Source organism: Pomacea canaliculata, linkage group LG5 (genome assembly GCF_003073045.1).
Source record: "Pomacea canaliculata isolate SZHN2017 linkage group LG5, ASM307304v1, whole genome shotgun sequence".
Lineage (NCBI taxonomy): Eukaryota > Metazoa > Mollusca > Gastropoda > Architaenioglossa > Ampullariidae > Pomacea > Pomacea canaliculata.
Window position 1 is genome coordinate 28619609 of NC_037594.1, and position 18042 is coordinate 28637650.

The following is an 18042-nucleotide window of genomic DNA, read 5'->3' on the forward strand; positions in this document are numbered from 1 at the left end:
TTTCCAATAATTAGCTTAAAGCGCTTTGACAGAAACGATATACAGAAGTAAACTGAACCACCAACAAACATGCATCCATATTTATAGGTATAACAGACATGCTCACTTCTACAACAGAAATATATACCCGCTTATACACGAAATAAATACAGACATTATATATGCTCGTGGTCAGGACAGGGTTGCAGTAAAGTCGGTGTTCTGAAAGTATATGTATCACTCAATTAAATATTCTATATATATATACTGAAAGTATATTTGTACATGATAAGAATTGATTAAATCTCTGCTTTTTCACGCTTGCTTTATTTCCGAAGATTTTCTTTTGTTTCTTTGTTCTCTCGATCCTATATGTCTGATGCAACATGTTGTTGAAGATGCAGTGCGCGAGTACTACAATATTGGTGCGTTTGTACTCTGAGGTTACGAATGTTGCAGCATTAATTATTGATATAGTAATGAAAAAGTTACTGTGCTGTTCCTACTGAAATCCTTATTTACTGACACATTTAAAACCTTGGAAAAGTCCCTATGCACTCCTTCCCTCCCGCTCCCCACGTTGTACAAACGTACATGTGACCCCACGTGAACTGTGACCCCACGTGACGGAACTGTACTGTAGGCAACTCCCGCGGTGTATTGTAACCCCGAGGTCATGGAATCCAGACAAGAGTTCACAAAGTCTGCCTGAGGTCGTCGTTGCTCACTGGGTGAAGGCCGAACTGTGGCAGTGTCGCTGTCGCAAAACATGTCATGACCCGTGTCAGAACATTTATTCGAAAAATCCGGAACGTTGACCCACTTCTTGCCGCGCAGCCGCTGCACAGCCGACATTTGCACACACGTCACAGCTGGCTACACACGTGACGCGCGTGTCGTGCTGTGTGGCTGCGTTGTGCACGAGGCGCGTTGCGTCAGCTGTCGAGCGCTGTGCGGCGAGAGTACACGTGCTACGTCACGCAGGTCTTTCGATTGCATCAGGACAACAGGGTAAACATATCGCAGGTATGTCAACAAGACACGCCAACCGTTGCTTCTCGCATCTGTAAGGTCAGTGACCAGACATCGTGCGATCCGTTTTTCATTCTCTCTTTCTGTCTTTTGCTTATGTCTTCTCTGTACATGTTTAGACTAGTCATGTAAGCATGCGACTGTACATTACCATCGGTATATCAAAGCGAGTGATGATGTGTGTGAGGTGACAAGTAATAAGAATGAACAGCCTGCAGGACAACAGGGTTCAGAAGTGTTAGTCGACGTGTGAACACACCATGAACATGGTGACAACAAGTGTTAGCTAAAGTGCACGCGGTCAGAATTACATAATTCAGGAAAGTGTTGGCTGATGTGTATGTTGTGAATCGTTCACTGTAATATCGTTAAATAAAACTTACATTGTCTGCTTTGTCTCTCATCTCAGTCACTTTGTTATCCACGTCATCGATGTTCGATTCTATAATTAAACTACCGACCAGCAGTTCCGACATATCCCCGTCCCCTGTACCCTGTATTCTAACCCGGATACAAATTAATCCATTTTCTAATTTGCATCTAGCGAAGATACTAAAATTATGATCCTGTACAATACTAGGAAAGCTCTTATGGTTCACCATAATGTATTGAGATTAGGAAGTGAATGATGCCGCCCTAGGTATGGATTGAATAATTGAATAAATACGAGATTTAAAATTCGTTGTTCTTCCCACAAGGCTTAGGGGCATTCCTAACCAGATTGGTCTTGAATATTTACACATTAATTTACATAATTATTTTTATAATTGTTCATACTATCATCATGTAAAAAATGCCATGGTCACATTTTGAAGAATATCTGTCTTGTTAAGGTATTCAGAGAGGTGTTGCTAGTTTACTCTCATTGTTGAGGTTACATTTACAAGTACAATGAGCAAGCACTCACCTGCCACCCCAGAAAACACTTCTACCGTCCCATAAAGAGCTTGGCCCATAAAACCCTCACTACTGTTTGTTTAAAAAAAAAATCTAGATAAGCGCGAAGCACCTTGAGTAAACTTTGTAACACGTACGCACACAATACAGACAGTCTCGAGTAATCAGAGTTCGCTTCTCGCAACTACTTCCTTTGTCAGCCGACTGACAGTCACTCGCAAACCTTGTGGTAACACCCTTCGGCACTCTACTTACTTACCTTCCACTTCGTTGGAAATTTGTGAAGGTCGGTGGCTCATTAATGCTTCTTCCTTGTAGGAAGCACTGGATTGTGGACAGAACGTATCACGTGTATCTGACCGGTAATGGCCACATTGAAACATAATAACACGAAGTGAGTTAATTGTCGCCTGGAAGTAGTTCCTTTTGGATTGTATAGAAAGAGTTATGTTTCAACGAAGACTTATCTCCAAGGGAAGCGACCATCGGTGGAGTCATGCCACCCGCAGGCTGTCATTCCATCATTTTGTAGCAAAATGCAACAAGATTGAAAAAAATACCTAATCTAAGACAATGCATAAACAAACTATTGTTGTAATAACTATTAAGAACATTGGGAGTGATAGTACATCAGGCGTTCATTCTCAAGCAGTTAGACGCATATTTCGCACATGTAGACGTATACAAGTATGTCTATATATTTGTATCGGTCTTTCTATAGACATATATGGAGTTGAAAGAGAGATATGTAGTGCAAGAGAGTGAAAGAAAGAAGGGGATAGACAAAGTTGGGTTTGTGCTCTCGTGTCAGATCTTTTTTTTTTTTTAATTTCTTATGCCCCACTCACCTCAACCATCTCACAACTATTGTTCAGCTCTGGTTGAGGGTCAGATCACAACATCTGGCTCAGACCTGAATTTTATCGTTCGTCCCCCGCACATCCAGCCCTGAGGTCACTGCTCTGACAGGCAGTTATCTTTCTTCCTCACCCAGCCCTCAGCCTCCTCCACAGAACAACCTCACCTCGTTTCTACATCTTAGTCTGAATTTCCTTTGTTCTTACAGTTATCCGCAGTTTTTTACCTGGGGACCTACTGTCGGTGGTTCTTGTTGCTCGGCCACAGACGACCCTTGGATTCGGCGTGAGGTGCCCTCAACCCATCCCACCCTACCTCTAACTTGTGCAGACCAGCCATGTGCGGCATCTGGGCCGTGTTTGGAAGCGATGACGACGTCTCCGTGCAGTGCAACGCCGTCCACCACATCGCGCATCGGGGGCCAGACGCCTTCCGAATCGAGAACATCAACCACCTCCGCAACTGCTGCCTGGGCTTCCACCGCCTCGCCATCGTGGACGACATCAGGGGCATGCAGCCAATGCGCCTCTACACCCTGCCCCACATCTGGCTCATCTACAACGGCGAGATCTACAACCACACGGGGGTCAGTTCTACACTGGGCCGTAATTAGGAAAGTCCAGGGGCCGTAATTATCTTTGTACCTCAGGATTTTATCCTGTAAATACCATTCAGTTAGAACAATGCATTTTAGTGGGCTACATGTTATTCTTCATTTCTTTTCAAGCAATCAGCTACAGAGTTATGTGCTAACAGGAGATAATACCTAGCTGCTTTCAGTTAGACATCCAGAACTTTCTGTGCACCTACCCAGACCCACTTCCTTGCTGTCTTTGCGACCTGTTGAAGTCCGTCATCCGTGTCGCAGCTGGACAAGCAGTTCGACCTGTCTGTCAGCACGGAGTGCGATGGCGAGCCCATCATCCACCTGTACTCCATGCTGGGAGCGGAGGAGATGGCCAAGCAGCTGGACGGAGTCTTCGCCTTCTGCATCCTGGACACCGCCAACCGTCGGGTGGTGCTGGGGCGCGACACCTTCGGGGTCAGACCTCTCTTCCGTCTGCACACGGACCTCGGCTTCCTCGCCGTCTGCTCTGAGGCCAAAGGTTAGAGAGAATGACAAGAGTTTATCGACGAAGGGTGGATTCTCGATCGTTCTGCTGTTTGTTTGTTTGTTTGTTTGTTTGTTTGTTTGTTTGTTTGTTTGTTTGTTTGTTTGTTTGTTTGTTTGTTTGTTTGTTTGTTTGTTTGTTTTTTATGTTTGTTTGTTTGTTTGTTTGTTTGTTTGTTTGTTTGTTTGTTTGTTTGTTTACTTTTTCGTCTCTTGTTTCCTTATTTCGTTTCTTTCTTTTTTTCGTTCTTTCCTTTTGTCGTGTTTTCGATTCTGAATTTTCCTTCTTTATTCATGAATAGTTCCTTCTTTTTACTTACTCTGTACTAACAAACATGCGTTCTACTGTGGTGAAGTGGAACATATTATCACTTGTATCGCCCTCTTGTTCATCCTCTATGAAAACGCTTGTCTTGCAAACACGCAGGGGACAAAATGTAGGCGCACGTGCTGTTATCTGTTCTGCTGCCAGACTACGAAAACATTTTTTAATGCCTTTAAGAGTTCAGGAGATCACTACAGACCTGATAAAGATGGCTGTTTCACACTGTCAGGTGTACTTTTATACCCTGGATGTTATCTTTGTCGCTTTCTAACATTAAGTTTAATCTATTTTTTTTCTCTTGCAAAATAAAAGGCCACATTACAATCTTTGAGTAGAAAAAGTACATTTCACTGATCATTGTTTAAAAAGAAACTTATTTCGCTTTCAATGGGTGGGAGCGAGTGATGAAATTTATTTGAACTACAAAGTGAATTTACTGTAAAGTTGATTCTTTAAAATAAAAATTGTCTTGCATCGTCATCTCCAAGAGAAAAGTCTCACTCAGAGAAAGAGCGCTGACTGTATTAAGAATGCCATCATCATCATTCATCGTCATCATCATCATCATCATCATCATCACGTTCATATACAACAAACGCAATGCACCGCACGATACAATATACAATAAAAGAATGAGAGGCACAGACCCTGAAAGAATAAATATGAGTATCGATGCTGGAAAGATTTGACGAAGAAACAATTAATTTTTGCCGCGATTAAAACCACGTTTTCCCAAGTCAGCAGCACTGTTCCAGGGTGTAAACTTCTCGAATGTTTTCAGGGTTGTTTGGCCTGTCTCACTCCCTAACCGATGAGGACGCCACCATCGAGCCGTTTCCTCCAGGTCACGTGGAAGTCTACGACCTTGACCATATGGGTCGCGCTTTTCTGAAGAGCCGGACCCGCTTCAACAGTCCAGGACAAACTCCCTTGTACAAGACTATGGAGGTGAAAATGGGTAAGTATACAGACCCCCTTCTGTACAAGACCCTGCAAGTGAAAGTGTGTAAGTATACAGACCCCCTTGGACAAGACCCTGGAGGTAAAAGTGTAATGGCAGTCAGGTTAGAAGGACATCAGTTTGCTGCAGGCAGTATCAGAATTGAATTATCTTGCAGCAAGCGATCTTTGCCCCAGTCTTAGAGATTTTCTGGTTCAGTTTATTTATATGGTGAAATCGGATGGTGGGATGGTTCGTTAGTCTGGTTGGTTGAAGTGTCTGTTAGTCCATGGCGAAGTCTGATAGAGGCGTTTGTTCCAGTTGACGACATCAAGAAAAACATTCGATTGCTTTTCGAGGCTGCAGTGAAAAAACGACTGATGTCAGAACGGAGGATAGGATGCTTGCTTTCAGGTAAGATTTATCGGTGAGACGAAAACACTGTTATTTATAATTACCCTTTAAAGGGCAACACGAGCGCTTGAGCTAAAATTGTTTGAAATAAAGCAAAAAGTGTCACGAAAACATAGTCGGCGATATTTTATGACGAAGAGGCACGAGAAATATTTTACTAATCACACCTGGATTTTTTCGAGAAAACAGGAAGTGGCGAAAAGGTAGTATTTCTAAAAATAACGTAGTCTGCATGAACTGACTTCAAAGAGGAAAGATACAATCTTCACTAAAAGACTAGGACACAATGTTCTACTAGAAGCCAAACTACAAATCAACCTCTGGCTCGTCCCAATTAGCATACACTCCACTTCCATCTTTCATTAGACTTTCATCTTGAGATTTGAAGACAATTCGTTGTTCTGCTCAGGCGGCTTGGACTCCAGCTTGGTCGCAGCCACCCTGGTGAAGCTGTCTAAAGAGATTGGCGTCACCTACCCGATTCAGACCTTCGCAACTGGCATGGAAGGCAGCCCGGACCTGGCAGCTGCTCGCAAGGTTCTATGCTTTGAATTTGTCAGGTTATTGTAAAATATTGTCAGATTATTTTAAAACTAGAGACCATCCTGATCGAGAAATCCTCACTCACCTGCTCATCTCCTGCTGTAAACAAGCAAGTAAATACATCGGGAGAAGGTAAATAACAGCAAGGTGTAGACAGTGAAAGTGAAATCAGAGGAGATGTGGGCACCACGAACCAGATGCTCAAAAAGAGGAAACAAGGAAAAAGTAAATTGTTTGGTATTGTGAATGAAGCTGCCCTGATGACTGTGGACATCAGCAATGACTTCAACTATCGTAGGACACCGACCTGACAAATTTTTAAGTATTTATAATATGTATATTTTAAGTGGTTTGCTAAAGTAAGTTGTTAAGAATGAATCCGTTTTCCCTCGCCACAGACCCACTTATGTAATAAGAATAAGAATATAATAAGAAATTTAGGTAGGAAAAAATTCTTAAATAATCCTTCTGTCCCAAAGTACCTCCTACCCCAGAAAAATACCCATGTGAAGGGCAGATGAAAGAAGCAGCCGGCGGTCAGTAAAGTGGTAAGTGCTGACAAGAAATACTATTTTAGGCGTCTCGGTCAATTTTAAAGTAATAGTCAATGTATAGGAGGCACCGTGGTGGCTGGGAAGATGGAGAGTAAATTTTGTTTAAAGGTGATGAGTTGTCATCGTGTCGGCCGCAAGGGGAGTTCATCTGGCTGAGAAATAACGAGGTACGAGGCAACCTGGTAGCAAGGGAGCGCACTCACTGTAGGGGACGAATTCTCTGAGGGATCACAGTAGGCAAAAGGACGGAGGAACAGAGATATGGCATGAAAGTGTTGAAAAGAACAAGAAATGAAAGTGTAGGTAGAGAGTTACATTAGATGATCACTAAATTAAGCCTGTTCCGACTTCACAAACTGAGGTTGTCAGCTCATTCATGGCGATATCTCAAGCCTGCACGAAAGAAGTACATTTTATCATTTTTTTTCTTGTTTTTGTTCTTTCTTTTTTGGCAACCGTCCACATGGATGTAGACCGCATGGCACGAGAATATCATTGAGCAAATCAGGCAAAACAGTCACGTGTTTTTTTTCTGTTTATTTTGTCAGCAACAAGGTCAGACAAAGGAAACAGCACAGAGTTACGGCTATGCAATAAATTATTTAATAAATTTGTTTCATGTTCAAAGACCTCGAAACAGTCTCATGTCCACTGGTTGCTAAACAAGAACCAAACAGCAATGCTACTGATCCTCACTGCTCATTTGTTCGTTCTTAATGATCTGTTAGTCCGCAGAAACTTTTTAAAAAAATCATTGTAAGGACACTATTTAAAATAAATAAATTATAGGGCAGGCTTTTTTATTCCTAGACTCGTTAACCCATCATTAATTGCACCTGATGCAATTTACTCAGTGTTTCGATGCTCAGAAGCGAAGAGCAAAGACAGCGACATAGTTATTTCCCTTTTCGTCCTAAAGAGAAGGAGGGAAAAGAGGAACAGGTAAATGTAATAATTAACATCAGGATGTGAGAATCAAAATATTTTTATTCACAGATTGTATTTAAAGTTGCTTCTTGTCATTAACGATTAGTTATACATCACGAGTTGCACTATTGCCAACAGCAGGAGAAGCGCTAGTCTTAGCAAACAGCGATAGTTACAGAATGAAGAATAACAACTAATGATTGCAAGAACAGTGGGAAAATAATGAACAAACGTAAGAACAAAAAAAAAAAACTCACAAAACTCCAAAAAACAAAAAAAAAACAAAAAAAACACACACACACAAAAAAAAACAAACAAATGAACGAACACATGAACAAACGAGTGAAAGATAGTGACGAATGAACAGGTTTAAAATACTCAGTAAATTTGTACTTAGCCACCATCGGTATATCCTCTAGCAAGCTGAATCAGACAATGAAAGATTGCAGCAAGTTTAATGACTGACATCAAACTCGACCCTCCCTCCTCCACCCCCGTGCCGACTTGCCTGAAACCGTTAGAACAGATCCTCCCTACCCAATCTGTGAACAGCGGAAAAAGACTGTTATCAACAGTGAGCCTCCCCTTGTTTGGGCTTTGTCTGGTGCACGTCAGACCGGAAGAGCCCGCAGGAGCTCACAGGCGGGGCGGGTCGACTTACATAAGCTTGACAAGGGGACTGACAGAGTTTTGTCCCTTTGCTTCCTTTGCTGTGCGGCAGCTTCGAAGCCGGCAACTCTTCCCTGGCGGTGGTTTCCAGAGTCTGGACACGGAAAATGTAGATAATTATGGGGTGGAGGGAAGGTGAGGAGGCGGCGACCAGAAAGATGTAGAGGGGTAAGGGGAGAGAAGACGTTTGCCTAGTTATCTCCCTTGAAGCCAACGGCGAAGTAGCGACGACACCGGACATCCTCTCTCTTTTCTATAGAACAGTACAGTTGTATCTATGATTATGTTTCATATTGTAGTTTATTTTTTACAGATTTTTTCACATTTTTAAATCTCCAATATATCACGATGATAATGATGTTAATGATGGAGGCTGTGGTTCACTTTCTCCTTGCAATGGGGTCAGGCCTACTCAAGAGCTTTCTTTTTTTTTTTTCTTTCTTTAAACTAATTTCGTTGCTCATGAAGCACAATCATCTTAAACGTCAAAGAGTAAAATTATTTAGGTTTTTTTTTTTTATCTTTCTCAGAATTTTATTGTTGAATTTGTATTGGACTCTTTTTGTCTCTCGTTGTCTGCTTCTGTCCGTGTCTCTGTCTGCGGCCTTCTTTAACACTCAGTGTCTCTCTTAAGTGCTACTAGGTTTTCAGGTATATTTCATTGTGACTTAAACACGTGCACAACCATTTTAATTGTTGCACATGTGATGATTAAAATATTTGTTTTCTATATACGACTTTCTGTCTCTCAGTGTCTGGCTCTCACCTTCCTCTCTTGAGACGCTCCTGTTGAAATAAATTAAAAAATCCTTGCTCTGATTTCTTTTAATGTGGTCTTTAATAATCTTTCCGGCTGGTGACTGTCGTCCCTAATGCAGTCTCTTGTTCCAGGTTGCCGACTACCTGGGCACAGAGCACCACGAAGTGATATTCACACCTGAAGAGGGCCTGGAAGCTATTCCTAGTGTCGTCTATCATCTGGAAAGCTATGACATCACCAGTGTGCGGGCTTCCGTAGGTACGAAGAACACACAAAAATAACAAACCTTGCATGAAACACTTTCCACGGGCTTTGTCTACTCTCGCAAGTTATTACTGAGTATTTCTCACACCTTCTATCCTATTATGTAATATTTGTTTTTGTCATTTGCTCTGTCCCATTCTAATAAGTTTCACACATACTCTCTGCGAGTCTCTCAAGTCATTATTGAGAATGTCTCACAAACTCTGTGCGGGTCTGACGAGTCGTTATTGCCATTTAGCGTGTCTTGTTTGTGCTTGCGCAGTTTGGGATTTGGAAAAAAAGCTATTTTGTTCTGAGCTCCTCAAAAATCGTATATAAAAACAAGTTTTGCATTCTTGTGAACCGTCCTTTATCGACTGAATTTATAGAATCTGTTAATACATGCTGGGTTAAAAGTGTTGTTTGTTAGTCAAACCGTATCCAGCAGCGTGTCTTGTCCTTCTTACGTGCACCGACGACTCACGTGACTGTCGCAGCAATGTTCCTGGTCAGCCGCTACATCAAGCAGAAGACCGACACCACGGTGGTGCTTTCTGGTGAAGGATCCGACGAGGTGGCGCAGGGTTACATTTACTTCCACAAGGCGCCCTCCGCCGGTGATGCCCACTCCGAGAGCTTGCGCCTGCTCGAGGACCTCTACCTCTATGACGTCCTGCGAGGGGACAGAACTACATCCGCTTGGGGGTACGATACAAATTGTGTGTGTGAGATAAATATTTATGTAGCTCATTAACACAACAGTAAATATTTTTTATCACTAGCTATATACAGTAGAATGGTTTGACTCTTCAGTATGTGATCACAGAAAATCAGAACTACTGTTCTTAGAAAGGAGTGACTGAAGTTCACTGCCACTATGCGTCTCTCCTACTGGTAACACAGTCTTAAGTTTGATTACTTTAGATAATTGACAAAATCGTCGAGCTTACTGTTAGCCGGCTTTCTGATGCCTACCTCCTGTTCTGCTTATGTCCAATATCTGTCCAACATCTATCCAGTAGAATCGGTTTCGTGGCACGAGGCTTGAGATAAACCCTCGTCTCAGAGTCTCGCTAGACGGGGAGGGTTGGGAAGTTTAAAGGTCAGGTCTACAATGGAGGCTGGCAGTGCTGGTCGCAGGTGTGTCAATAAAGGGCGTCGGCACGGTGTCCATCTGTCGTCTGCCTGTAAACTAGAACATCGGATGGAACACTTCTCCCAGGCCGCCATCATTTACAAGGGGCAAACCTGAACCGTGGAGCTGATTCGAGAAAGTGTGGTTGCTGTAAAATTATAGAGTGGCGATCACAGAGGATTCTGGGCGTGAAGACTTTGTCTCAGTTCAGGTCAAAGCTGACTAAAACTCGACAAAGTTTTTAAACATTGTGTTCAGCTTTACAGCATCCATTCCTCAATAGGACATGGATTCGTATTCGTCTGCGGATACTGTTAACCCTTCAAAGAACTGATGATTATTCATCATGACATCAAATTTGTTAACTTTTTAATTAAATTAGCATCTAAACCAACATCTCTGTGCACATGCGTACATCTGACATCTTGTGACACGTGTGCAGGCTGGAGATCCGGGTGCCTTTCCTGGACCACAGGTTCACCAGCTATTACCTGTCGCTCCCACCCGAGCTGCGTCTGCCGCAGGATGGCGTGGAGAAGCACCTGCTCCGCTCGGCCTTTGACGACGGTTCCTTGTTGCCTAGCGACATCCTATGGCGACCCAAGGAGGCCTTCAGCGACGGGGTTTCATCCCTCAGGCGCTCGTGGTTCAAAGTCATCCAAGATTTCTGCGAGGAGCAGGTGAGCGCGAGAGGACCACCTACATTTCTTACCTTTTGTTTTGTTTTCATTTGTTTGGATTATTGTTTTTTTTTGTTTGTTGTTGTTGTTTGTTTTTTGTTTTGTTTTTGTTTTGTTTGGCTTGGTTGTTTTTTTTTGTTTTTGTTTTTTTTGGGGTTTTTTTTGTTGTTGTTGTATTTTAATTGTGGCTGTCTCCTTATATTGAAAATTTTAGTACAGGAGTGGGAACAGTGAAAGCTTTATGACAGTAAATGAAATGTGTTTGTAATACAGTCTGACATATTTACGGCTCCTGACCATACAGACTTTCGAAGGGTTTGCTGGAAAAAAAGAGCCTTTAACTTTCAGTTCATTAACTTTAAGAAGAATTTTCCAGCCTTAATTTACAGCATTGTTCTATCCAACTTAACACCCTCGTCTACTAAAGAAAGGAATAAAACAGCTTCAGTCCATACGGCAACCACTTTCAGCGTCTCCGGCGAAACTAAGACATTGAAGACGATTTTTAAATCTTAAAGGTAGTGAGAGGGACTGTCTAACTCTCTTTCACACCAAACCCAGCAATTTCTTTCCCTCCCTGAAATGATGTGTTACCAGAATAAAGTGGTGGCATGCACGGACAGTATGCAGTCCTAGAATTTGGCCGAGTGAGCCACTCCTTTCCTGCCTCCTCGCCTTCCTTGTCATCTGCGATCTGTCCGTCCACGCCCATAATGCAACTCAAGATGGCATTACTGCCTGAACTCAGGCGTAATGAGAGGAGAATAATTGTAAGAAAAAGGAGGTGAGAGGGGCTGACTAGCTTACATTAACGCTGCTCTTACTGCGGCACTAAAGCCGTCATTTCGCATCAGTGATCCCCATTTTTTTTCTTTTAAAGGTTGGGAAATGTTTCAAGATTGACTTCAAATGATTTTCTTCACAAATGACGATTCTTACTGAAATGAATACGGAGTCCTAAAAACAGAAAAATAAGAAATATTACAGGCGATATGAAGCTCAACTTTCAACTAATTGCGGGTTGATTTTGAACTCCGAGCCTCGGTATTTTTTTTTTTTCTTTTTCCTTGTGCATGTCTGTAGTTTTATCCGTTCCCTTGCCCTTCCATCCTTCCCCTTTTGTTACACCAATCCTCCTCCTCCCCCACCACCACCACCACCACCACCTTGCCTCCTCTCTGTTGTAGACTAGAATGTAAAGCCTACGTGCCCTCTGTTAATTATTCTGGAATCACAGGAGGCAAGCAGGGGGCGCCGTGTGACCGGGGGTTCAAGGAAGACAAACGCCGCTGACGAGGCAAAAGAAAAGTAAGCGTCCTTCACTTGCCCGCTCTGCACTTCCATCATTATTTAAAAAATGAATGAGCTGGAGTCAATACCCTGTAGTCATTATCACAGTCTTTGCGCTGACAAGCCGGCTGGAGACGAAAAGGCAGACAGCGATGGAGGACTAACTATCGGAGGATGTGGGGAGAGCGTACAGACGCGACTACCTCCTCTCCCACACCCACACCCCCGACACCCACCGACCAAATCCCTAACCGCTTATAACAGAGACTGTAACGGACATTTTAACGGTCTGTTTCGGCCGTTCGCTAGAATGAAAGATTGATGCCAGACTCGAATGTGGAGTACTAGCGGGTTCCCATACCCCTTAAATCTCTTCTTACATATTTGTTTCCAGAAAATAATTGTTCTCTTAAGATGATTCCAGAAATATGCCTTCATTCTTTGCCATCCTCCTCCTCCTCCTCCTCATCATCATCATCATCATCATCATCATCATCATCATCATCAATGTCCACCAGTTTGCGTGTCAGTATCAAAGGAACCGTTCAGGATACATATACTCCACCATCCCCCCCAAGAGACTCTAAACACCACGTCTATGAAACGGTGTGGCTAACACAACGAAAGATTGGTCGGCCGAGCTTTAAGGATGAGACGAGGGGACGAAGGGACGAGGTGACGTGGACACGACACCGGCAGCCGAGAGATCACGAGGGACGTGTGTATCGACTTGATGGGACGCTGGAGATGCATTAGCGGGATTACCATTACCCCCTCGCGCCACTTTTGAAGAGGGCTTTTCAGGTAATGATAAGCCTGGCCACGTGCGAGGGTCGGCGTCTTCGTTGCCACCCGCTAAGCCGCTGGGATGCCGTCGAACCGTCCGTCCACACAGACACCCGCTTTTTTTCCAGACTGGAAGCCCTATTAGACGGCTCATGTGCAGCTTTTGTGCATCTCTCTCTTCACTAGGATGCTGATGATGCTCGGGATTTGTCTGGGTTTCATTTCCTTCTAGAGACGACTGGAGGGTTGTATTGGAGGAAACGGCTTTATGCACCGAGTTTATGGTAGACGACAGGAGCTAGACTGCATCTATTCCCTTGTCCTACAAATAACACAGTTGTAGGTTTGAGGAATCCCCTTGAATGAGAAGGACCTTCCTTTTCTGGCTGTCTGTTTTCATTGGTCTGAAAAAATCCTAAATTTTGTATTTGAAAGTTTTCTTGGGTCCCCAACATTCATTCATAAATGCTCCACATAACCAGGGACGATTTGTAGGAAGGAGGAAAAATATAATAATTTTATAATATAACTATCACTTTAGTTATGTTAGCTCTATAACTAAGTTCTACTCTCCTTCCCCATTTTGTCTTCTTACTCACGTGGTATAGTCGTTCGTTTCAATAGTCGTTCAGAAATGAATACTCTCCGCTCCACCACAGACGAACACTTGAAAGCAGGATACAGAAGTACATGTTCGTTCGTGAAACAAAATACAGAATTAATTCATTGTCCTAATGTACTCCTTGTGTATGAGGTATCAACTGCACTTACAGCATCACGAACACATTAACCCTTTTATCCCAATGTGGTTGATCTAAAAATACCCGGCTGTGCTGCGGGTCCAGTTACATGGCAAGATTCTTGCTTCTCACCTTTGGTTTGCCCATCGCCCTCGGCCACGTCTCCCTCCCACACCTCAGCAATGGCGTGCGTGACCGGCAAGTGGAGGAGAGGCGGGGTGTTGCAGCTGCCATTTTCCATGCCAGCGAGATTTATGCGTGCGTGTAGCCCGAGCAGGCAGGGAGAGAAAGGCTGTCAAGAGCTCAAGTCGAGAAATTACCCGTGAAATGTTCAATCAGCATAATAAAGGACGTGAAGGCAGTTGGGCATCAGCGCGGGAATCTGGGCTGGAGAGCTTGTGGAAGGGTCGTCGGCCCCTGTCTGAGATTTCTGCCGGTCGTGTGTCATGCGTGCGCACTCGCACGTGTGTGTATGTGTGTGTGTGAGAGAAAAAGGAAGGATGGGTTGATGGGATAACACCTTCAGCAAGTTTTCCCAAACTGTCATTGTTATTGGGCAAGAAAAATTAAAGAAAGATAAAGATGTTTATGTTTAAATTAGAAAAAAAGGTAGAAAAATCGAAGCGAATGAAAGGGATCGAATTCTGATACTTTTACTAGCCATCACACTAATCAGTATTCCAGAGATGACTACAAACCTGGGTGGAAGGGTAGATCCACTGGCTGGTATATTTCTTCTGTTTCATTTAGTGTTCCAGAATTTCAGGAGCGAAAAACACAACATTTCTCTCAAGTGTTTCTCTGAACATTTTCGACAGACTCTGTATCAAGAACCACGCGCGCTCACCCTCTCTGTCCAGTTCTTGTTTGTGGTTATGGATGGCAGCTGAACTCAGGGCCTGGAGCATCAAAACAGTTTATAGTACCGCGTGCTCGTGAACTAAAATATAATGTTGCTATTGCTTTCTGAGGGACAGGAGATACAGAGAGATATCTGGGAAATGCACGTGTGTCAGCAGCAGACGCTCTGTGTGAGCAATAGTACAGGTCACAGGTCATAGGTCACGCGCGCAGTGGGCGAGGGGAGTGACGACAAGTAAGAAAGCTTCAAGAGAACCTTGTCTTCCTATAACCTGGATAAGTGGTTTGTCTTGGTTTGTCTCTCTCTCTTCATCGCCGTCTTTCCTCCTTCTCTCTCTTTACCATTCTGTCCTCTCTGTTTGAGTTTTGTTTGTGCTCATCTGCAATAAATATTTATATTCAGTATGTTGTTACAAGTTTAACATGGTATAAACACGAAGAATAATTATTAAAAAATTAAGTTAAATACATTTGGACTCTTCCTTGTCTGCAGGTCAACGACAGCGAGCTGGAGGAGGCCGGGAAACTCTTCAAGCACAACACACCCAGAACCAAGGAGGCGCTGTTCTACCGCAAGCTTTTTGAAGCCAAGTACCCGACCAAGGGCTCATGGATCCCCTACTTCTGGATGCCCCGTTGGTCTACTTCAGATGACCCGTCCGCGCGCACCCTCAAGCATTACAAGCAGTAGAGGTCCCGGATGTAGAACAAAAGCTGGTCGTCGCATCCCTCCCTCTCCTCGCCCCCCTATGGTCGCCGCTGTGATCAGCAATGGCACACCGTGTCCTCCAGATCATCTGATGGGTGTAACCATTCCAACAGTTTCACGCGGTATTGTTGTCTTCAAGGGGATGAGATTCTGGAGGACTTCAAAACTGTGTTCTATATTAAGTTAGTCTTGAAAGTTTCTTTTTTCATTTTCATTTCTTCTTCCTTTAGACATTAATTAGTGAGTTTAGGACTCATAAAAGATTACTCGAAACTCTTTCACGGGGATTTGTTCTAACTGCAATAAAAATTTATTTTGAAAAGCATAACGAGAGTTGTGTTTTCGGGTGGTGCTTGCAATGGATGTTCGGGGTCCAAGAGGCAGAGACAGAGACAGATACCTGACATTAATCTCATAGAATTGTAGTCATGTAGACTGTCTGATTCTAACGACAACATGAAACCTATTTGTAATGCCACAATCATAGTAAATAGAAACTCAGTCTTTAAAGTATTTTTGTAACTAGTGCGTTGCCATAAAGATTTCTCTCTCAGGTTCTCCTTCGTTGTCACCGAGCGAAAACGTGGGAAACGGATTCCAAAGAATACTTTATGTAAATCTCCTTTCCCAGCAAGCTTCTTTCTAGACGGTAGCAGAACATTTTTGCAGACAAAATGGATCTGAATATTTTATATTAATATGTAAGGGGACGAAAGAAAGCTCCTTGAAGCCAGGCGATGTTGCCAGTGCCAAAAGAAAAAAAGTTCTAAGTATTGTTTCGAAATAGACCCAAAGTATGAAAGTCTTACAATATCTCGTGAAATGAATGTATGCAAAGATCATTTGTCCGTTTCGGCAATGGCACTGTAAGAGTTCCCCTTTCGGCATTTATTTCCTAGCTTTTGCTGAGCCGCTGCTGACAAAGTCTTCCAACAAAAGACACATCTCCTGATTTCCCTGCGAACAGAAGCACCGTAGGGCTCACTCTTAGAGCAGACCTTGTCTGACGTTAATGACGATGTGAGCGTACGCTGGACCCTTTTGTGGAACAAGATTATAGGGCCTTAAAGTCAATGCCCTGTCAAGAATGGTTGCCAGGCTGGCTTCAGGATCATCGGTGATCTATTGTTTAAGCCCCCGGCAGTCCATTCCCACTGAATCCAGTAATGGGTCAGGGGTCAAACCGCTGACGACGTCTTTCAGGCTGTGTTAGTAGTCTTCTTCTCTGGGTTTGCCCAACTCTTATGGAGATGAAGACTAACTGGATTTTCGTCCCACTTTCCTGTATTTTATCCACAGCATTTGTCTTGTGTCGCTGTAGTTACCTTTCTTCTCCTGACAAATCTGCGCCTGTTGTCCGTCAGTCACAGAAATGTACATAACATATACTGACAAAAACAATAACGCAGATTGGTCGAAATACATAAAAGGAATGCAGAATAAAAAAATGCTTTAATCTCAAAATATTTCTAAACATATTTTCATGCAAGAAATTTAAATGTTCGTTTGGTAAATGTCGGATGGATTAATTTCTCTAGTTTCCAATTAAGTGGCAACTTCTCTCCGTGTGTCCTCGAACTAAAAGCAAGCTCTGCTCGTCATGATTTAGCGAAATAAAGCAAATAACAGCAAAAATATATGACGAAGACACACGCATACCTACAGATACATATAGACACACTCATTCACGCATACGCCCACGCGCGTGCAAAACTGTAAATGAATCCATTGTTACAAATCCAGGTCAGCTCAAATCCTTTGCCTCATACACAATCAAAGGCATAAATCAACGAAGTCTTTCAAATACATTCGACTCCTATTACCGTTTAAGTTACAGGACTCTGCTCCTTCTCTTGCACTGAGCGGTTAAAGATATGTTTGGCTATAAAAAAAAAAGTTCTCAGCAAATATTTGCCAAACGTGAAGACCTGGAAGATTTCCAGACTTTCTGTTCACAGCATCTTTCTCATGTTCACGATAGGTGCTGTGTGTTCAGATGATTTCTGTCTGGTGATTCCAATGACATTTTACTTCCAGAATTGCTCTGCAAGCATGCTTTAGCAGCTTTATTAGTCAGTTTACTTTAAGAATTAAATTGTCTTTATTTCCTGCTAGAAAGTCGTGATAATGTGATGAGCTCACGTATCATATCGCTTGCTTTTCGACTTGATTTGAAGTCTTTGTGGGAAAAAAATAATTTTATTGACACAATATGTTTTGATGCCTGGAGAAATGTAGGGGAGAAGTTTGTCTCTGCTGACAATCGCCGTCTTCTTACTGTATCGTGGAGACAGATTATTTGATACAATATTTCAAATATTTTTACAATGCACTCATCATACTGCAAACAGTAAATCACAAACTTTTTGCAGCTCCTGCTTCGGATTTTTTGTAGTTTTAGCTCCTTTTTTGTTCTTGTTTATTTTTATTAGCTGTCATAAACCAACCAGTGAGTGTGTGTGTGTGTGTGTGTGAATAATTGCTCATCATGTCGTCAAGACATGCTAAGGATCGTTTACATGCACCCCATCCCTCCCTACCCTCCAGCAGAGTCGAACCTTTAGTTAGTCCTCCTAACGTGGTTTTCTT

The 18042-nt window shown here is 42.9% G+C and overlaps 1 protein-coding gene across 1 annotated transcript; it reads left to right on the forward strand.

Moving 5' to 3' along the window:
- Positions 1 to 731: 731 nt before the first annotated feature.
- On the forward strand, positions 732 to 15778 carry LOC112564948 (asparagine synthetase [glutamine-hydrolyzing]-like). Its single transcript, XM_025240120.1, has 10 exons — positions 732 to 1005; positions 2975 to 3352; positions 3635 to 3872; positions 4984 to 5160; positions 5464 to 5556; positions 5966 to 6093; positions 9141 to 9267; positions 9750 to 9957; positions 10830 to 11067; positions 15238 to 15778. Exons 2-10 carry the CDS (start codon positions 3104 to 3106, stop codon positions 15433 to 15435), a joined length of 1656 nt encoding a protein of 551 aa, XP_025095905.1. The 5' UTR covers positions 732 to 1005; positions 2975 to 3103; the 3' UTR covers positions 15436 to 15778.
- Positions 15779 to 18042: the final 2264 nt, after the last annotated feature.

What these genes read in the sequence shown, in the direction of transcription:
- LOC112564948 (XM_025240120.1), top strand. Translation starts at nt 3,104, where the DNA reads ATGTGCGGCATCTGGGCCGTGTTTGGAAGCGATGACGACGTCTCCGTG. An exon ending in CGTCTGCTCTGAGGCCAAAG is followed by an intron (nt 3,873 to 4,983) that starts GTTAGAGAGAAT and finishes GAATGTTTTCAG; the next exon opens with GGTTGTTTGGCCTGTCTCAC. An exon ending in AAGATTTCTGCGAGGAGCAG is followed by an intron (nt 11,068 to 15,237) that starts GTGAGCGCGAGA and finishes CCTTGTCTGCAG; the next exon opens with GTCAACGACAGCGAGCTGGA.